Source organism: Orcinus orca, chromosome 2 (assembly GCF_937001465.1).
Source record: "Orcinus orca chromosome 2, mOrcOrc1.1, whole genome shotgun sequence".
NCBI classification, from domain to species: Eukaryota; Metazoa; Chordata; class Mammalia; order Artiodactyla; family Delphinidae; genus Orcinus; species Orcinus orca.
This window is the reverse complement of record NC_064560.1, coordinates 192,285,406-192,304,492: the sequence shown is the minus strand read 5'-3', so window position 1 is coordinate 192,304,492 and position 19,087 is coordinate 192,285,406. Positions and strand designations below refer to the sequence as shown.

At 49.3% G+C, this 19,087-nt stretch overlaps 1 protein-coding gene across 2 annotated transcripts in view; it reads left to right on the top strand.

The window, feature by feature from the left end:
- The window catches only part of CLMN (calmin), a 119,577-nt gene extending 102,738 nt beyond the window's left edge, over nt 1–16,839 (top strand). Inside the window, exons 10-14 of one of the 2 annotated variants that reach the window (XM_033419536.2) lie at nt 2,794–2,990; nt 4,369–4,429; nt 5,038–5,108; nt 5,521–5,617; nt 7,097–16,839. In XM_033419536.2, the coding sequence (XP_033275427.1) occupies nt 2,794–2,990; nt 4,369–4,429; nt 5,038–5,108; nt 5,521–5,617; nt 7,097–7,261 (591 nt within the window). In that variant the 3' untranslated portion in view covers nt 7,262–16,839. Of the gene's footprint in view, nt 1–2,793; nt 2,991–4,368; nt 4,430–5,037; nt 5,109–5,520; nt 5,618–7,092 lie in introns of both variants that reach the window. The other variant, XM_004262491.3, reaches the window with a different exon arrangement.
- The last annotated feature ends 2,248 nt before the right edge of the window (nt 16,840–19,087 follow it).

Below are 19,087 nucleotides of genomic sequence, written 5' to 3'. Positions count from 1 at the left end.
AATTTAAGGAGACGCTCACTCAGGCTCGGGCAAGGTCAGGGTTAGCACCGGAGAGGAACACTTGTCGTCAGTTTTGCACCCTGGGTGTCTCGCTGGCCTCCCCCTGGTCTGGGCCCTGCCCGCAGGCTGCCCAGGAGATCAGAGGAGGCCATGCTTGCAGTGCTTGAGGGTCCAGCATAGCAGTAGCAGAAATCGTTTTAAGTAGCAATCGCGGCTCTGCCTAGCATGCACTTGGTGAACTTTACCCCCAACCCCGCGGCAGCCTGAGAAAACCAAGCCAGACCTCACCCTGGACTCCAGCCTGGATTTTTAAAGGCCTTTTGCTTGTTGAGCACTGTTGTTTGGCTCCTGTGGTTAGAAGTGGGTTGTGTAAACAGGGCAAGGCGGACGCGCACTTCTGAGCCGGGGCAGCTGGGCACGTGCTCCTCTGCCACCTCGTGTCTCCACGTCATCTGGCCCAGCAGCTTCAGAGGGGCCCCCCCCAGAGTGATCAGTGAGAGGGTGTGGGGAGCCCTGACTGCATGTCCCTCTGGGTCCCCCTCCCCGCCCTCCCCTCCGGACAAGCCCACCTCCTCCCTGCCTCCCAGCCTGCCTCTGGGCTTTGCTGGAGCTGGCCCCCCGCATCTGGACGCCCTTCCCCACACTTGGCTTGGCGAGCACTTACTCATCTTCAAAGCCCAATGCCAACAGCATCCCCTCCCGGGAGCCTGCCCAGCCCCTCTCCAGGCAGAGCAGTCACTCTCCCATTTATAGTGATAACATTCTCGATGGTTCTCTAGTGGACTGCTGCAGCTCTCGTGGGTTGTGATTTTCTCTCCTGGGAGAGAGTGAGCATTTGTGTATTAATCTCTGGGCTCCAGAGGTCAGCCTGACAGGAAACAAGGTGCATTGCATGACAGTTGGGGTATCCGGTGACGGCAGGTAAATTAAGCCCTGAGGTGCTGGAAAGTCAGGACAGGACCCAGCGGAGGCCCAAAGGTGCTCGGAGGAGTGAGAAAGCCTTGCCCTGGGGAGGCTGCAGGAGAAGGGGAATCTGAGTAGCCTTAAAAGGCATGTAGCATTTAGATGGGCCAGAAGTGGTAGCATCTTTTATGGGTCTGCCCGCTCCAGGCAGTGGGGAGTAGCTGCCCGAGTACCGGGGGGCCTCAGAGTTCTCTGGCACTAACAGTCCAGAAGCCACGTGTGGCCGGACCTATCCTTTGGTGCCGAGCACCCATTCTCTGTCCGTCTTCGGCTGGAGAAGAGGGCTGGGTGGCTCCATGGGTGCGAGAGACCTGCCTGCCACCTTCCCCTTCTGCCCAGGGGCAAGGAACCTTGTCCTGTCCCCTGCCCCTAGCCCTCTGTCTGCTGTCTGTCAGAGCAGGCTTGTCCTGTGGGAGACCAGAAGATCCGGCGGGTTGAGAAATGCCCCTCAGTGACGTCAGGTCTCGGGGTCCCCAGGTTGGGGGATGACAACAGCAACTGGGGTGATTCTCTGGATTATTATAGGCCGAAAAGCTCTTTTAGAACAAAAGAAAGGGGACTGGGATTGGGGAGAGCCTGAGTTGCCTTTCTGCCCCTCTGGGTGACTTAGAATGGCCAATGAGCGCCTAAGTTCCCCTCCCCCAGTGATGGAGTGTGGCCTGTGGGCACGCAGATGAGGCATCTGACGCGCAGGTGCCCACGGCTCCCAAGCGCACCTTGCCATTGGCTCCCGAGTGTAGCCCCAGCCTTGACCCCTGTGAGTGAGCAGGGGCGGGGGAGGGGAAGGGGTGCAGCCCAGGATGACTTGCCTCCTGACAGAGAGGATGACAGGGGGTGGAGCATTTCTCCGATACCTGGCCCTTCCTTAAAAAGAAAAGCGAAAACTATCTTCTAAATGGACTAGAAAATGGCAAGTTCTACTTCCAGTCTTTAAGAAAGTCAGTCCTCTCCTCACTTCACCTTTCAGAAAAGGTAGCATTTGCTCATTGATAACGGAGGCGCAGCTGGCCTTTCAGATCGCTGAGCGCGGTTTTCATTTCTGCAGGGAGCTTTGTTCTCCTGGGCTGCACTGGCCGGCCACTCTTATCCTCTTATTGGGACACCAGTTGAGCAGGTTTTTCCAGCCCCTGTGAGGATTCTTGAGAGGTGCTGCCAGCAATTCTCACGCTTCTCGATTTCAGTGGGAGCATCGCTGGTGGGTTTCAGAGTGCCTGGGGCGGGGGGTGGAGGTCAAAGATTCCTTATCATATAAATGCTACAAAGGTGGCACTACCATACACCTTCGGCCAAAAGCACGGTGAAGAGTCATCTCTCCAAACACAGGAGCCGCCTTCACACCCTTGGCCCACCTGGCCTCTAGGATTTGTTCCTCTGTTTAAGTGGATGATGGTTGCGTGAAGGGTCCAGCCATTGTCCACTGTGAGGGACATCCTTTCTAGGAAGCACTGTGGTATAGTGGGAAGAGGCTGATAATCATTATACCCATTTGCCAGACAAGGAGACCAAGGATCAGGGAGATAGTCAGTTGCTCAAGGTCAGATAGCTGACTTAGCCAGGATTGGAAACCAGGTCTTCCTGACTGTAAAACCCATGCTGTTTTCGATCCATCAGTCTGGAGCATTTGGAACTCTGCCCGGGGAGCAGCAGTTCGGGTGGGCTTCTCCTCCATGGTGGGCTGTGCTGGAAGGAACCCATGGAAGAGGCAGGATTGGAAGGGGCGCCCTAGCTGGGCCTCGGAGCCAAGGTGGAGCAGGGCGCTGCCGGGTGGTGTCACACACTCAACATCTCAGCGTAAAATTCTGATTTGTGTTTGGTTGTCATATCCTTCAGTCCCAGGAGTTTCCAGACTCGGAAAACTTAGCAAACCCATTAGAAGAAAAGGTAATGGAAGAACCGATCAGCAGTAAAAAAAAGGAAAAAAGAAAACACGTGGACCACGTAGAAAGTTCAATATTTATAGCACCCGGAACTGTTCGCTCCTCAGATGACCTGGAAGAAGACACCTGGGACCACAAAGTCCTTTCCAGGTATTTTATTAACAACTTCTCACCCCAGAGCCTGAGCTGGGAAGCTACTCTCTGAACTCATCCCATTTCTGGTTTCTGATTGGATGGGGGACGCAGGGGTGGGGCTGGACAGCAAGGGAAACAGATTCAGGCAAAGTTCTCATTCTTCACACCTGGGCTCCCCCACTGACCTCCCCCCCATCCCTCCCCCAACCAATATCAGACCTGCCCGTAATCGGCAAAACCAGAAGGACCTGAACTTTGCCTTCCCTCCTTGCTCCACGTAGCTTTGGGTGGAAGCTGGCAGTGAGCAGAGAGGTGGCTGAGCCGTAGGTAGGGGTGGGGTATGAAAAGTAATAGCCTTGGAGACTCTGCCGGCCGTCTCTGGCCCCTGATAACCTCCGGTCAGTCTAGGTAGAGACCAAACTTAGCCGTTTATAAGCATCTTACAGGATCAGAAGGGAGGCACTGGATATGCGTGGAGGGGACCATTTATCACTGTCGCATGGAAGCTGGACTTTAATATGACCGCTACACCCACGAGTTTGGGTCCAAGGCAGTAAGGGTGGAAACTTGAGGAAACTAACATGACTGTCTCTGTATCAGGCCCATCCCCATGCAACACCTCTTTCTCCTGTGGAGCAATAAGACAGGGCCACTTTGACCTGCAGTAGCTTAGTATCCCCAACAGCTCCATGAAGTAGGTAGAATGGGAATGATGATCCATTTCACAGATAAGGAAAACTGATCAGAGATGTAAATATTTGACCAAAGTTGCCAGTTAATCAACCAGGAGCCAGGATGACAGCCCAGGCCTCTGGCTGGGTATCTTTTCGCCTTAGCCCTGAGTGAGCCAGCTTTATTGGAAGATCAGAGAAACACATCAGCCTCAAAGATATAGTCAGAAAATTAGCCTCCTCGTGTATGAAAGGAAAAGAGGTGGTCCACCCAAGAGCTAGGCAGTCAGTAGCACTGTGCACAGCAGGAAGCACTGCAAAGGGAGTCCGGGTCCCAGGTCTCAGCCCAGGTCTGACTTTAGCTTGCAGAGGACGTCTGGTGAGTCCCAAGACTTCGGGACACTTAGAAAAAGAGACCCTTTCCTGCCCCCAAAATCCTATGATTTTTAAGAATATGTGGTCTGCTTTCTATTTGAAATTCTTTCTCACTGTTTCCTTTTTTTTTTTCTTTTCTTGTTGACGAGGGCTCAGTGTGTCCCTTTCACCTCATCCTGCTGTTTGTAAACACACTCCACCCCGAGTGGGTCTCCTGGATACCATGTCTCATTTCCATCACTAGGTCAGAAATCAGAGCTTGCCTGAATCCACATGTGGCGGCCTCAGGATGGGGGCAGCAAGAAGTTCTTGGTGACGCCAATTCAAAACGTGTGTTTATTTTGCAGGACAAGTCACAGCGACTCCAGCATTTACGTTCGACGACATGCTAATAGGTCTTTGGAACCGGTTAGTATGTGAATTTCTTCTTCTTTCATCCGGCCCCTGCTAATCAATTCCTTTCCATCCTTCCTCCTTCCCAGCCCAGAGCTTTGAAATTACTGACTTGCGACAGCTACGCTTTGGGATAGAAGACAAGCAAATTGAAACCTTGTCAGTAGGCATAGTGCAATCAGATGTCTAGTTTGGGCAATAGGGGATGTAAATAAAGTGACGATTTTAAAGCCCAAAGGCATCTTTGTCATAACAAATGCATCCAAGACCCCACCCCTGCACACACGTCCAGAAAGATCACGTTCAGAGACAGAGGTGCCACATAAGCAGAGGGTTCGCTTTGTCTTCGCAACCACTCAGCTGTGGATGTGTTGGGACCCAAAGCCCTGGGATCCACAGCTTGCCCTGATTCAGGCTGTTATGGGGGAGGGGAGCCTTCCGTCCGCCCGTGGGAATGACGTAGAATACTGTATAGTCATTTTACTTTGGAACTAGATGTTCGCAAGATTGAGAAAATCATGGCATGCTCGACTCTGTATGTTTAAAATCATTTCATTTTCTGTTTCAGAGATTTCATCTTTACTAATTGGGTTGCGGGGTTTTGTTTATGAATTTCACTGTAGGATCATTTTAGCCATGTTCAGTTGAGGAACGCAGCAGATCAGGATAACAGAAGAAACCAAATGTTAACCAGGTAGGTGGCAGTAGTCCAAGCCTGGTGGGGCTTAAAAGGATATTTTTTCTTTAATTTTGCAGCCTACTTTCTGGGGGTGGCTGTTCTCCAACAAGGCTGTGTTGGATAACAGTATTAATAGTCTGGGCTCATGCAAGAAAATACCCGTTCCGGAAAAAATGAATGGAAATTGAGTATGTGTGGGAGGGGAAGGTAGATATGAATTCATGTTGATGGGCAGGGCATGGTTCAGAAAATGACTCAGTTTAAAGACAGGTCTGGGTCATGAGCCTGTGGCTGTATTTAGATGACACGGTGGTATAAGCTGGCCCTCTGAGGCAGAGCCAGGCAGAAGAGGTCGGGACGGGATACCGTGTGTGTTCTAAACGCTGTAGCCCCTGACAACTGTGTTAATTCCGTGTCGCCACTGCAGGTACAATACTCAGAAGCTCACTGAGCTGATGTTACAGTTTTATGACACCAGAACAGACATGAAGAGGGAATGCAAACATGCCAGGATGTCTATGAAAGTATTTCTTACTGTTGGAGAACTAAATGACCTAGACTAAGAGTGTCGAATTGCTGTAACACCGCCCGTTGAGAACGTAGGCAGGCAGAGAAATCTAAAACTCTGACAACTCTGAGATGCCCCTATCTCTGTTAAAGTTATTGAATCACTTAATTTAATTGATTTTTTAAAAAATATTTGCCACGGATTTGAATTGGCTTGGAAGGACTTAGATCATTGGAATGGAAAGACCTTGTCTGAAAATTGCCCAACACCCAGGAGTGTAATCTGTACAAGTCCACCTGTCTGGCTACTAAAAAAAGAGGCAAGATTTGTTTCCCTCCCCTGCCGTAAAATGGAAATATTAATTCACGTTTTCCACCAGGTTTGACATCCTGATAGGAAAATAGTACTTTTAGCTTTTATGAGATAGAGTCTTTGAAAATTAAACCCGCAAGGTTGAGAAGTGCAGTCGTGTTTTCCATGCTTTTGAGCATTTATTACCCTTGCAATAAAAATATGCAGTTTAAAATTTCTCTAAAAACAGTTTTAAGAAGGAGAAAGAAATTCTGTCCGTTGTCTGTTATCTGCGTGGGAATCGCTCAGTTTCCAGACCAGGGCAAAGGTTTAATCCCCTCTTGGCATGGCCTTTCATCGTATCAGGAGATGGTCTAGGGAGGAGGAGGTAGTTTTCACTTCTCATCATCTCCATCACCCTGATGACCCTGAGAAGCCCCAAATGACCCTGAGAAGCTTACACTCTAGGTTCTACAAATGCCTCTGTAGAGGCCCCCGAGCCCAACTGCAATCAGATTATGGCTTCTGACCCTTTCCTGTCACCACCACAACAGTCCCCTTCTGGGCTCTCTCCACCAAGCAAAACTAAAATGTCACTTTAGCACTACCTTCTGTTAAAATAAGAAAGATACATCTGACCAAAGTCTGGTAACCTGGTAATTATTTGCAAGGTTAGATTCCAAAAACAAAAACAAAAACTTGGTGGTACAGAGGTGTATCTTTTTGTTGCTGATGGCTGTTTTTAAATGATCTGTCATGAGGGAACCTCCGATTCTTTCTTCAGATTCCTTAGGAAGTCCCCGCTATTCCTAGGGAAGAACGAAGAGCCGTCAGCTTCTAACTCTGTGTTAAGGGCACTGCGGTGTAAGGGAAAGCATCCTGGAAGGGTGTAGACCTGGTCCAGGTCCCAGCTGTATCACAGTCATTGTATGGCCTTGAGCAAGCCCCCCTCCCACCCCCTCTCCACGCCCGTCTGCAGAATGGGGCTAACAGCTCCTCCCTCTTGGCGCTGTGAAGATGAACTGAGTGCGGTTAAAAGCTCAAAGCATCCCGGGACCCAGCCCTCCGCCTGGGTCTGCACCTCACTGGGAAGCCCTCAGCTCTCCAGTTGGGCAGTGAGGCTGGAGTACAGGGAGGGAGGGGGCTCCACTGGGCTGGGGACCCACTTGTGACTGCCTTGGTGTGTCTCCCCTCCTGCAGGAAGGCCAACAGCTCGGGCGAAGCCAGGACGCAAGAGACCCACAGCCCAGAGAGCGACTCGCTGATGCAGTTCGTCCAGCAGCCAGACGTGATGTACTTTATCCTCTTCCTCTGGCTCCTGGTTTATTGCCTGCTGGTCTTCCCCCAGCTGGACCTCAACGGACTCTGATGCGTGCGTCTGCATAATAAAAAGACAGGATCCTGGCCAGGGGTGGGCAGTCTCCTTACTTCCTTTTATTGCCTGTTCTGGATGGGGCACTTGCGCAGATGGTGGAGGACCTCCGAGGAAACTTAGACTCCCTCTCTCCACTTTCCTTTTTCATGTTCCCTTTCTCTCCTGTGAGTCCTAAGCACGCTTTTCTCTTTGGCTGTGGACTCAACACTCAGGTGTGTGGCCAGATCCTTGGGTGGGTTTGTTTGTGTGCCTTGCCGACAGGTATTAAGCTTTGTTACTAATCCTCATAACTGGGTCTTAGCTCGCCCCACGCGCTGGTTTTTAAGGTCCCGGATGGACCTGAGTTTCTCGCCTCCCGATGAGAAATAGGATGGATGCCTCAGGGAGACCCCCGCTGGGAAGAAAACTGCCCTACTTTCCTCTGAGAGGGGAGTCTGAGTGAAGGTGCTGGGGGTCCGCGCACCTGTTGTGGTCTGGTGACTGGTCGTTTTCTTTGGGGGGATATCAGAGCAGCACAGAGCTGCCGGGTCCAGCAAAGGGCATCCGTGAACGGCAAAGTTCGAGGAAAGTGTAGGCTAGGTCGTGAGCTGCAGTGCACGCTTGTTCACCCTCGTTTTCTTTTTTGTGGGGGGCATGCATTTTAATTTTGCTTTTGCATTGATTGAACTGAGGTAAAGCGGTGATTTTCAAACCTTTCCCACCTATGGAATCCTCCTTTCAAGTGGATTCTCAGGGGCCAGTCTAGTTGATACATGAAAAGCAGAGCTTTGGCTGACACAGGGCAAGGCCTGGGATCCCTCTCGCTTTGCCCAGGCAGCTCCCAGCTTCCACTCGTGCCTCCTGAGGCATCTGTGCTGGTACCCAAGGCCCCGCAGGGCACTGTCAAAAAAAAAGCCCCCGAAAGCCCCGAGGAGGAATGCAGAAGTGGCCTGGCTGAGAATGAACTCTGACTGATGTTAGAGCAGGAAGTGGTCCCGCACGTTCCTGCTCCCAGAGAGCTTTTGTGCACACCTGCCTCCCCGTGTGAGTCTCAGCACGGGCATCTTTCGTGGTCACTTATGATGGGTTTCTTGAAAATGAAAAGGGTTTCTGGAAAGCACCCTGAGAAGTAACCAGAACGGGCAGGTGGTGAGAGGACAGAGGCATCCACCTGCCCTTCCGTCTTCCTTCTGCCCTGGGCTCCCTCCTCTTCCTGCTTCCTGTCAAGATGCAGGCCATGCGTCCCTGTGTATTACTTCCTCCTCCCGTTGTCCTCCCCCTCAGAAAGCATGTATATGGTGAGACTTATAAAACCACAGCCTATTAGGTCAGGAGGGGCAGTTAGACGGCATCTCCTCTGCTGAACCCAGAGAGGCAGAGCTGGTTGGCCAAGATCACACAGCCAACCAGGAATGGAGGCCACCTGATGCCCCATCCAGAGCTGTCCCCTCTTTTAGGGAAATTCCACTGGGCCCATGAATGTCCTGAAAAAAAAAAATAATAAAATGAATAGATAAGAATGTCCTCATTTAAACAAAACCAAAATTTTTAGGTCAACCACCCACCTTTGTTTTTTCTTGTGTTTTTCCCATGAGGAAGTTTTGTTCGCTTTCAGGCTCATTGCCTGTTCCTTCTAGAATACCCTCGACAGCTCTAACAGCTTGTCAGCTGACACACCAGCTTTGCTGTTACTCCAGGAATCACGCTTCTCTCTCGGCAAGGCAGGGATTTGCTTATTTCAAGCAGGGGGTCTCAAGTTTACAGAATTCCAGCCTGGCCAAAAGAATTGACGTAGCGCATTTGAGTCGATGACAGCCAAAGCCTGGCCTCTAACCCACTCTGGCTATAAGCTGCTTTCTCTCCACGAACGAATCTAAGCCTTCCCAGCTGAAAGCTGTTGGGAGTTTGGAGCGATTCCATCTCGAAGGCCTCATGTCCCATGGAAAATGAGCTAATTAGTGAGCTCCCTGGCATCGCGGCAAGCTGAAAGGTACAGATAATAAAGATTATGTGTGTGATAACTTTATAACCCTGGACACCAGGCAGTCCTCACCTAAATTAGATGCTTGGAAAGCCAGGGAAGAGCTGACCCGAACGTTAATCATTTCACTTTACGGGTCTAGACCTTGTTCAGAAAAGTCTCTGCAGGTTTCTCCTCTCACCCATTACAAAGTGTGATGTTTAAAACCACCTACTGGCAAGATGCCTGAAAGTCATTTGGTTCAGGGTGGCAGCAAACTGATTTTTTTTTAAAAGAAAAAAAATCTCCGTGGATTACAGGCGTGTGTCAAAGAAGTCAGATACAGAAGGTGGGTGAGAAGCCTGAAGGACAGACCACTCCATGGCTTCCATTTAAGAATTTATTTTTAATTCTTATCCAAGTAATACATGTTCATAGTTTAAAAAGAAACAAATACTATAAGACTTTTAATGAAAACTAGCAATCTGCTATGGGTTGCTCTCTAGATGTAACACTTTCACCTCTTTTAGCTGTTTCTTCTAATATTTACCTTTGCATTTCTACATAACATGCTTATACTTCTTTTATTTTTAAAATTAATCTAGAAACATCGACTGGCTTGCTACCGTGGTAGAGAAGGATCTTGCTCTTGCCCATACCGTGCTTTGTTTTTCCAGTATAGTTAGAGGTGTTGTTTGGACATCTCTCTTCATTGTGGGCATATGAGGACTGTTTACCTGTGAGCCAAGTAGTGTACTATGGTTACACGTCCTTTCTCGTCAAATTTCTTCTCCCTCCTTGATGATGATGATGATTTTGGTGTGGCGCATTCCTTAGTAACCTTCTTAGAAAAGAACATGGGAAGTAAATATTATTGTAAATATTTTGAGATTTTGCATAACTTAAAATATCCTTATTCTGCCCTTACCCAGGTGTAGCTGGATATAGAATTGTGGGTGGGAAATAATACCACCCATCGTGGTTGTTGAGATTCCTGATGCCATTCTGATTCCCAGGCCTTTAGCTGCGACTTGGGTTTCTCCACCCTCCCAGGAAACATTTACGATCCCTTCATTCTTAGTGTTCTGAACTGTCCTGATGGTGTTGTACCCTTGATGGTGTACCTCGTACTGGGTTCTCATGAGAAACTTCTTAAATTTTCTTGTGATTGTTCACGTTCTTTCTTTCTGTACCACCTGTTGTTCCAATGTTGGACTTCCCAGGCTAGACCTCTAATATTTTTTTATCTTTTCTATTTCTCATCTCTTAATTTATTTTTTTTGATCTGCTTTCAAAGGTAGTTGTTTAGCTTTATCTTCTCAATATACCTGATGAATGTTTTATTAATTTCCAAAACGTTTTATAGTGTCCTGTTCTTGTTTCATGGGTGCAGAACTTATTTCTCTGTGGATGTTCATGATAATGGGGTTTGGGGGAAGTTCTTTTCTGCTCTCTGTTTTGCCTTTATTTCCTCTAAGTTCCCTTTCTCTTAGTCGCACTCTCTTTCTTTCACATTACAAATTTTCTTCGGATATCTAGTGATCCTATCGGATATCTAGTGGATCCTTCGGATATCTAGTGGATCGGTTCGTGTGTAGGAATGATACAGCACAAAGTGGACAGGAAGTTCTGCGTGTCAACTGGTGGATTCCTCTGTAGGGTCACCAGGTGGGCACCTGGACTCTTCATGGGAGGACCACACACATCAGTATTTGCAGGTCTTTTCTCACTGTGTTTCTTTAGAGATATTTCCACTTCTCTCCTGCCTGAGATAAAGGGACCTACGCAGAGCTGCTACTTAGCCTATGCAGGGCCCTCATGCAGTTTCAAAAAGGGCATTCCCTCTGAGTGGATGGATGACTCAGAAATAGGTGCCCCTCTGAGCAGAAGCCACCCGTGGGCACTTGGCCAAACTGGCAGAAGCCATCTTTTGCCTCTTTCTCCAGGGAAAGGCCCGAGGAGCAGAGTAAGGGCTAGATTTTAACTCGCAATTGCCCCCTTAGCCAGGCACCTTTGTGCCGTGCACGAACTGGAGGGCCGTACCCAGAGATGCCGGCACACACCTGAGCGCCCGCACCCTGCCCCTGAGCAGGCATCTCATCACAGTCAGTGTGTACACTCAACGAATCGCTCCCGCCTCGCTGCGCCTGGTGTCCCTGGGTTAGAGCCCCTCCGCTTCCCCCCGAGGAGTAGGCTGCTGGCGCCGCTGGGTGCTGGTGCCTCCCCTCTGCACAGGCAGTGCGTGGTGTTGGGATTCCTCGGCCCTGCTCCCGTCTCCCTCAGTTCTGCCCCTGCCATACATGGGTCGGCATCTCGCGCCTGCTGTCATCTCCTCTTCAGCCCTTTGTCTTTATGATTCCATCCCTTCCATTCCTTTGTTCTTATTTCCCTGGGGTTTCACCAGGGAAGACACCCTCTTGAATCGCAGGTCCCACGTTTGCGCTCTCCCTGCTTGTTAGGTGGCTCGCTGCTCTGTGGGCGCGCTTGTGAACGTGCCCTGAGTCCTGCTGAGGCATGGTCTGCGAGTGCCTTCATGTAACGCTGGGCCAAGTGAGGAGAGGCGAGAGGGCACGTGGAGCTCCCCTGGATGCCCCAGCACAGATAGGACTCTCCTTCCTTCCCTCCTTTCCACCTCCTACCCCGACGGAACTGTCTTAGAGCTCCGTTCCCCGCCAGACTCCCGCTTCTCGGAGTCACGCACTTTCTAGGTTTTCTTTGCCACCGTCCCTTCACTGGGAAACAGTCCGCACTGGTGTCGGCCAGCGAGCAAACTGGCTGCTCCCTCTGTTGGATGGCTGTTTGGAACTTTGTGAGCAATTCCTCCTTGTCAAGCCCGGCCTCTGTAGGGCGTGGGGCTCCCACCAGGACTGGGAACCAGGGAGTGCCCCCTAGAAGCCACCCTGGGCACAGGCTGCTTCTCCCTTTCTGGGGTTCAGCTCTCTCTTCCCGTCCCCATGCAGTGCAAGCCTGCTCTTTGTGAGGGTCGAACTCGTAGAAGGCAGAAGGTTTGGAGGCTGCCTGCCTGTGTAGTCGATCTTCATAAATTATAGGTCATTTCATAGCCTTAGGGATCACATAAGGGTCTAGTGCCTCATTTAAGAAATGAGAAAACTGGCGATCAGGAAGGAGAGATGACTAGTCACACTGCTAGTTAGTGCCCTCGGGAGGGACGTCCGGATGCCAAGTTCTCTACAGAACTCCAGCCTCCAGCCGCTGCAGCTCAACTGCACCTCCCTCGTCACCAAGGACTCAGGACATCACAGAGCTGATCTCTCAAACACAAGCCCGAGTAAACAAGGAAAGAAGGTATCTCTGAATCTCAGAATTCATGGTGGCTTCTTTGTTAAGAATTGTTCTCTTTCCGCGGTCGTGTCATTGGCGAGCACTCCTGTGACACACTCTTTCATGCAAGCTCGGATTTTCTTAACTCTCCAGTAGGCCCACTGCTGTTTGGAGCCACGACCTCTCTTTCCCTTTGGCTTGGAGACCTTCCCAGCCATTTCTGTTCACGTCCTCAAGTCCCCGAGGTGGTCTATGTGGGAGTTTCAGATCAACGTGGTTCCTCAGAACCTTCCCAGTGATATTCTGGCCGGGAAACAAGAGCCCACGAAACCCTCCGGGTCCGCATGTGTTATTTCTCTTGCCCTGACATTGCATCATCTCTGCTGAGACCGCCTTTGGGGAGAGGCTGAACGTCTTGGGGCTGCAGCTGCTGGCTGGAGTCCCCACTGAATAGCAGGCTCTTCCTCCGGCCCGTCCAGCTGCTCTCGGGATGAAGGCCTTGGCCTGGGCTGAGCAGCTGAAGCCTGAGAGCTGGCGTGAGTGATAACTCGCTTATTTGCTGGAAATAGCTGCGGAGTTTGCCTGAACGGTTAGCCGGTGTCAGGGAGCCAAGAAATGAGACGTGGGTTCTTTGCTGGATGATCTTCTCGGCTCTGCCTCTTGTCAGGCACCTTGTTGACGAGCAATAGTCATGCAGGGAAGTGAGCCCAATACCCGTGAAGCGTGGACCCTGCATGCATTGCGCCCAGAATCTTCCATTCCCATCTCACCCAGACCCCGTGGCTTCAGGGTCCAGGTGAGCCCTGGTCCTCCTTGCTCTGACGTGTGACAGCACCACAGTGACCTGCAAGCCGTCAAAGTCCTCCACCCCCGTGGGTGCGACCAGCTTGGGAAGGAGCAAAGGCCTGGAGGTTCTGAGCCCCTACTTCCCTGGGGTCAGCAGAGGCCATCAGAGTTCCGGGGCCCCTCGGACCCTTCTGGAATTGCCGGACCCCTCGGCGGCGGGAAGACCGAGTTGGGTGCTTATAATTCATCTGAGAACCTTGATGAAAACCCAGCCCTGGGCTGTAGCACCAACAAGCCAGAAAAATGTCCTCGTTTATGGGAAGAAGACAGCCAGTATTTTACGCTGTTGGACCACGTGGTTTTAAATACACACAGCACTCAGTAATCTACCGCCCTGATCCCACTGCTAACTTCAAGATTCCCTGACACTTAGATGTCAAGGCCAGCTTTCATCTAGCAGGAATCTCTTTAACTGAAACTCCCCCCACCCCCCTTTTTTTTTAATCACTCCCTTCTCCCTTCTCCAGGAGGATTTATGGAATAGGGGAAGAGGGCAGGTTCAGGAATCAGCCGGATCTAGGTTCAAGTCCCCGCTGTGTCTCCAGATATATCTGGATGACTGGGCAAATTACCTCTCTGAGCATCTTCTGTGCAGAATCGACACTCAGTACATATTTGCTGAGTGAATAATAGCTCCCTTGTGAGCTTGTTACAGTGTCGTAAAATGCTCAGTAGCTCCCTGTCTGCATGTCCCTCCTCGCCAAGCTTTGACTAGACCTCCTTTCAGTTCGTTCAGTTTACCATGGCTTCTTCTAGCCTCTCTCCAATCCACCTCCATCTTGCCAGCTGCTCTCTCAAACCTAGCTCATGCCTTTTACAAGAGGAAGCCGAAGCCAGCATGTACCCACGGACTCACTGGACCCTTAACGACAATCACGGGAGGTGGTTCTTTCAGAGAGGAAGCTAAAACAGAAGAAGGAAAGATGACAAGGTCATAGAGCTGGCAAGTGGCAGAACCATGATCATAGGACTCTTCCTTCCAGACGTTGATTTCCACCCTAGACTTTGCTGCTTAGAAAATAAGTCATGCCTTAATGTGATTCTGATTGTTGGTGAATTTGGCCTAGTTGGCAAGCGTGGGTGGAAATCTCAGAGTTGGGCGGGTTTAGCAGTTGCGTTGCAACCCTCACCTGGCGTTCTTCCCCTTCCCAAGTTTCTGCGTACTTTGACCCCCGCCCCGTATCAACACTGCTTAAATATCTCCTTCATCCTCATTTGGTAAAAATGACTAATATTGTACATCAACTATACTTCAATTAAAAAATAAATTAAAAATTTTTTAAATAACTGAGGACACCCAAGTTCAGGTTTTAACCTAAGGTTGCAAATTGACAACCAAAATGACTGCGTCTAAAGGCCCATTAGCAGCATAACCTCAGTGTCTAACATCCAAGATTGAATGACTTTAATTAATGCCCCCAGGTAGTCACTCTTCACTTCTCACACATGCTTTTCAGAGTAGAAGTGAGGCTTCCTCCTTCAAAAAGCAAATCTCACTGTGCTGGGCAGAGCACAAGTTAAATAGGGATGAGACCATGGATTACTTGGAGGAAGTTAGAACTGGTTGGCCTGTGAGATAGGAATCATTATTTTTCCTTTGTTTTGAATTGAAAAGTTGTGATTTTTGCATTGTTGCAGAAAGGAATAGAAAAATGTCTCCTAATAGGTCTCTTTTCCATTTGCAAAAGTTCAGACTTTTAGACCCACCAGAAGTCAGTAATAGCCTATTCTCTGTAAGACTTTCCTATGAGGACAGACACAACATGCCTGTATTCCTAAATGTCATGCAAGGATTGAGACACTTTTTAAAAGGAAACTCTGGGGACTTCCCTGACTGTCCAGTGGTTAAGACTCCGCCTTCCAATGCAGGTGGTGCGGGTTCGATCCCTGGTCGGGGAACTAAGATCCCACATGCTGCACAGTATGGCCAAAAATTTTTTTTTAAAAAAAAAAGAAACTGAAAGTGTCTGTAACCTAGAGAGTTGACATTATTCCAAAGTAGGATAGCACTGGCCTGGTCATCAGGACCCTAGGTCCTAGCTCCGGCCCACCTGCTGTGACACCTTGAATAATTCTTTTACCTCTCTGGGTGGAAAGGTGGGAGACCTCTTTTTAAAAGTCTTTCCTAGGTTTAAAAATCCAAAGGTTAGGGCTTCCCTGATGGCACAGTGGTTGAGAGTCCGCCTGCCGATGCAGAGGACACGGGTTCGTGCCCCAGTCCGGGAAGATCCCACATGCCGCGGAGCAGCTGGGCCCGTGAGCCATGGCCGCTGAGCCTGCGCGTCCGCAACGGGAGAGGCCACAACAGTGAGAGGCCTGCGTACCGCAAAACAAACAAAAATCCAAAGGTTAGCAAATTAGGTTTGTTTTTATTTTAATCTCAGTAAGTGGCCTGTTTGCTTAGAATAAATGCACCTCTGCATTTGTAAGTGAATTCCAAAGCGTAGAGCATGGCTTCTGGCTTTAGTATCTGAGAAAGGTGCCTTTGGAAAGTGTTTGGTAAAATAAAAGGTGGTCTGTTGAAAGTGTGGGGTGAAAGTTTGGAGTAGAACGTGGGAGAGCTGCTTCCTAGGACTCCCAGAACCAAACTGGTCTCCTTAAATTAAGTCAGCATCCGAGGCAATTTTCTTGCATACTTTGAAGTTCACAAGTTCAGCTGCAGGCATATATAGATGTAAACGACTGGACCTTTCTATCCTTCCCATCTTTTTCCCCGTCCCCTGGTAGACTCGAAATAGATAGGCACAGAAATTCCACTCGAATCAGAGGCTGCTTGCATTCTAGCACTGGACCCCTGAAGCCAAAGACGGGCATGTTTGTACAGAATGTCCCTGGGGTGGGAGTGGAACTGGGGGAAGGGGTGCCATGAAGCAGAGACCCTGTCTCCTTGAAATTGCACCCTGAGTTAGCTACCTGCATCACTTGCGTTGGTGTTGGTAACATCAGCCAAAGACAAAGAGTGAAAGAGGAAGGATGGTTGTTCCCTACCATTCATGGTCAGGACCAATTGTTAAACCTGGAAGCAGGAGTTTGTTCAAAGTGTATTGTATTGGATGATGATAGCTATTTATTTTTTCAAGGTCTGTAATACGTTTAACAGATTTAATGCTACGGTTTCTTGTAATGTCATGGCAGGACTTAATTGATAATGTCTGAATATTTTTACTGAGAGCTCTAAGAGAACTATTGGAAAAAAAAAGCAAAATGTTATTTTGTAGTACAAGAATTATTTTGTCTATTTAGCACATACATAGCTGTAGCTTTGTAAAAAAAAAAGGTATCTTTGTAAAAAAAATTGTATGAACATGCACTCTTATTTATTGACTATTGTAAATGAAGATATAAATGACTATTTGCATAATTTATACCTGTGGGAAATTAACTGGAGTATTTGTTATTTGACTGTTTTCTATTAAGGACTATTAGGCTTGGTGCTATGATGAATGGTCTTGTAAAATTACATGTAACCTTAAGAAAAATTTTGAGTATAAATTTCATGAATTGACCAGCTCATTGATAATTCTTATTTCCATGTATGTTCACGCCTTTGCCAACCAGAAATGACTCTATCTTTCCTTTGTCCCAACAAAGAGTACTATTGCCAGGTAAAAGTGACACCAATTGGCTGTAGAATTGTAGAGACTGTAGGGAATCTACCCTTTTTAACTATTAACTTGTCTTGAGCCTTTGCAGGTGAACCTCCAAGAAGGAACAATAATGGTAGTGATGGTGGCTCTATGGCTGTGGAGTTACGCTGCCTGCCTGGGTTTGAATCCTGGGTCTGTCTCTTACCGACTGTGTGATTTGTAACAAGTTACTATAGTAGCCTGGGTCCTCCAGAAAACAGAGCCTGAGTCAAACCTTATGTGCTTATGCATCAGTGCCGGGGGGATGGGGGCGCGGGTACAATCCCAGGGCAGCAAGAGTGAGGCAAGGACAGAGGGAAAGCAAACCAGAAGTGGTGCCACAGGTATTTATCGTGTACCTACTAGGCATCCGGCACTGTTCTGGTTGCTGAGAATAGAGTAATAAACGAAACCAAAGTCCTTGTACTCGGAGAGCTTACATTCTAGTGGCGGAGAGAGACGTAAACAAAATAGGTAACATACACAGTATGTCAGATACCTATCAATAAGTGCTGTAAGAATGATCAGGACAGGAGCACCAGTTTGGGGGTGGATGGGGAGGTGATACAGTGTTAATAATCAAGAGAGGCCTCTTTGAGAGGCAGACATTTGACTAAAGACTTGAAGGAGATGCCAGGACAAGTCACTCGAATAACTGGAGAAGAGCTGTCTAAGCAAAGGGAAGAGCAGGTGCAAAGGCACTGTGGTGGGATCGTGGCGGTGTTTTTAGGGGACGCCAAAGAGCCTGGTGGGGCTAAAGTACAGTGAGTGAGAGGGGAGAGAAGTAGGTGAGGAGTTTACTGGGGCAGGTCAGGTAGGGCTGTGTTGGATGTTACAAGGACGTTGGCCTTCACCCTGAGTGAGCTGGATCCCCTGGAGGGTTTTGAGCACATGTTGACTTAACATTTTAGCAGGCTCACCCTGGCTGCCATGATGAGAATAGACTGGGGAACAAAGGCAGGGCATGGAAGCCAGCTAGGAGGCCACTGCAACAGTGCAGGGGAGAGATGACGATGGTACAGACCAAGATGGGAACCGTGGTGGTGATGAGCAGTGATTAAATCTGGATATATCGATACTACGAGAGCAGACCCTCTGGATTTGCTAATGGGTTGGGTGTGGGGTGTGACAGAAAGGGTCGAGAAAGGCTCCAAAGTTTGGCTTGAGCAGCAGGAAGGGTGGAGGTCCTCTGGGCTGAGACGGGGGAGATATATGAGGAAGAGTTTTCGAGTCTGAACTTGCCACGCTAAATTGAGATGACTGGTAGATGTCTCCTTTCCCAAGTGTACACGATCCTACAGTGTGGGGAATGCCCGGGGGTGACTGACCACCTGCCAACCCCGGGATGGCCGATCACCTGCCAACCCCGGGATGGCCCGGCCCCGATGGCCCCTAGCTGCTCTGCTGCTATGTCACATTTGAGGCTTGGGAGTCCCTGATGGGTTTTGGAAGCCCAGGTCCCCAGTGTACCAGGAGGCCATTCCCAAGGAGCCCCCAGACTGGGTGCTCTCTCACTGCCCCCAGCTCTGCACCCCACCCCAAGGCAGGCCTTCCCTCTCCCCCTGCTGTCTTTAATCTTTCGAACACAGATGCCAAAAGACCTGTGATAGACCTCCCTAGACATGTGCAGAAGCTAGTCCGTGCTTGAATGGAGAAAGTGTAGGGTGAAAACACATCGAACTATCTGATCATATTAAAAAGGGGGCGGGAGGGTAACATAATAGGAAGAGAGACCCTGCAGTGGTTTCGCTGAAGCCTGTAACCAGCTGTGCGTAATCATGTTTGAACTTGGGGGCTTGAGTCTTCATTTGGGCAGGGTGGCGATACTACGGAAAGCTCAAATGAAGGTGGGGTGATGTTTTAATTTCCATTAATTGTCTTAACACGTAGGATTAGTTTTAGCTGCCTCTGACAGAAAACCCACAAAAGCAGTGGCTTAAACCCAATGGAAGTTTTACTCTTGCCTTTCTGAGAGAGCGGCCATCGATCCAGGTTGGCTGGACAGCTTCTCGTCCTTCCCGCGGCCCCCAGTGTTCTAGCTGCATCCTCCCTAGACCACCATCTTTGTCCTCGTGGTCCAAGATGGCGTCTGTCCATCCAGACCACACATCCGTGTCCTGTGCTATG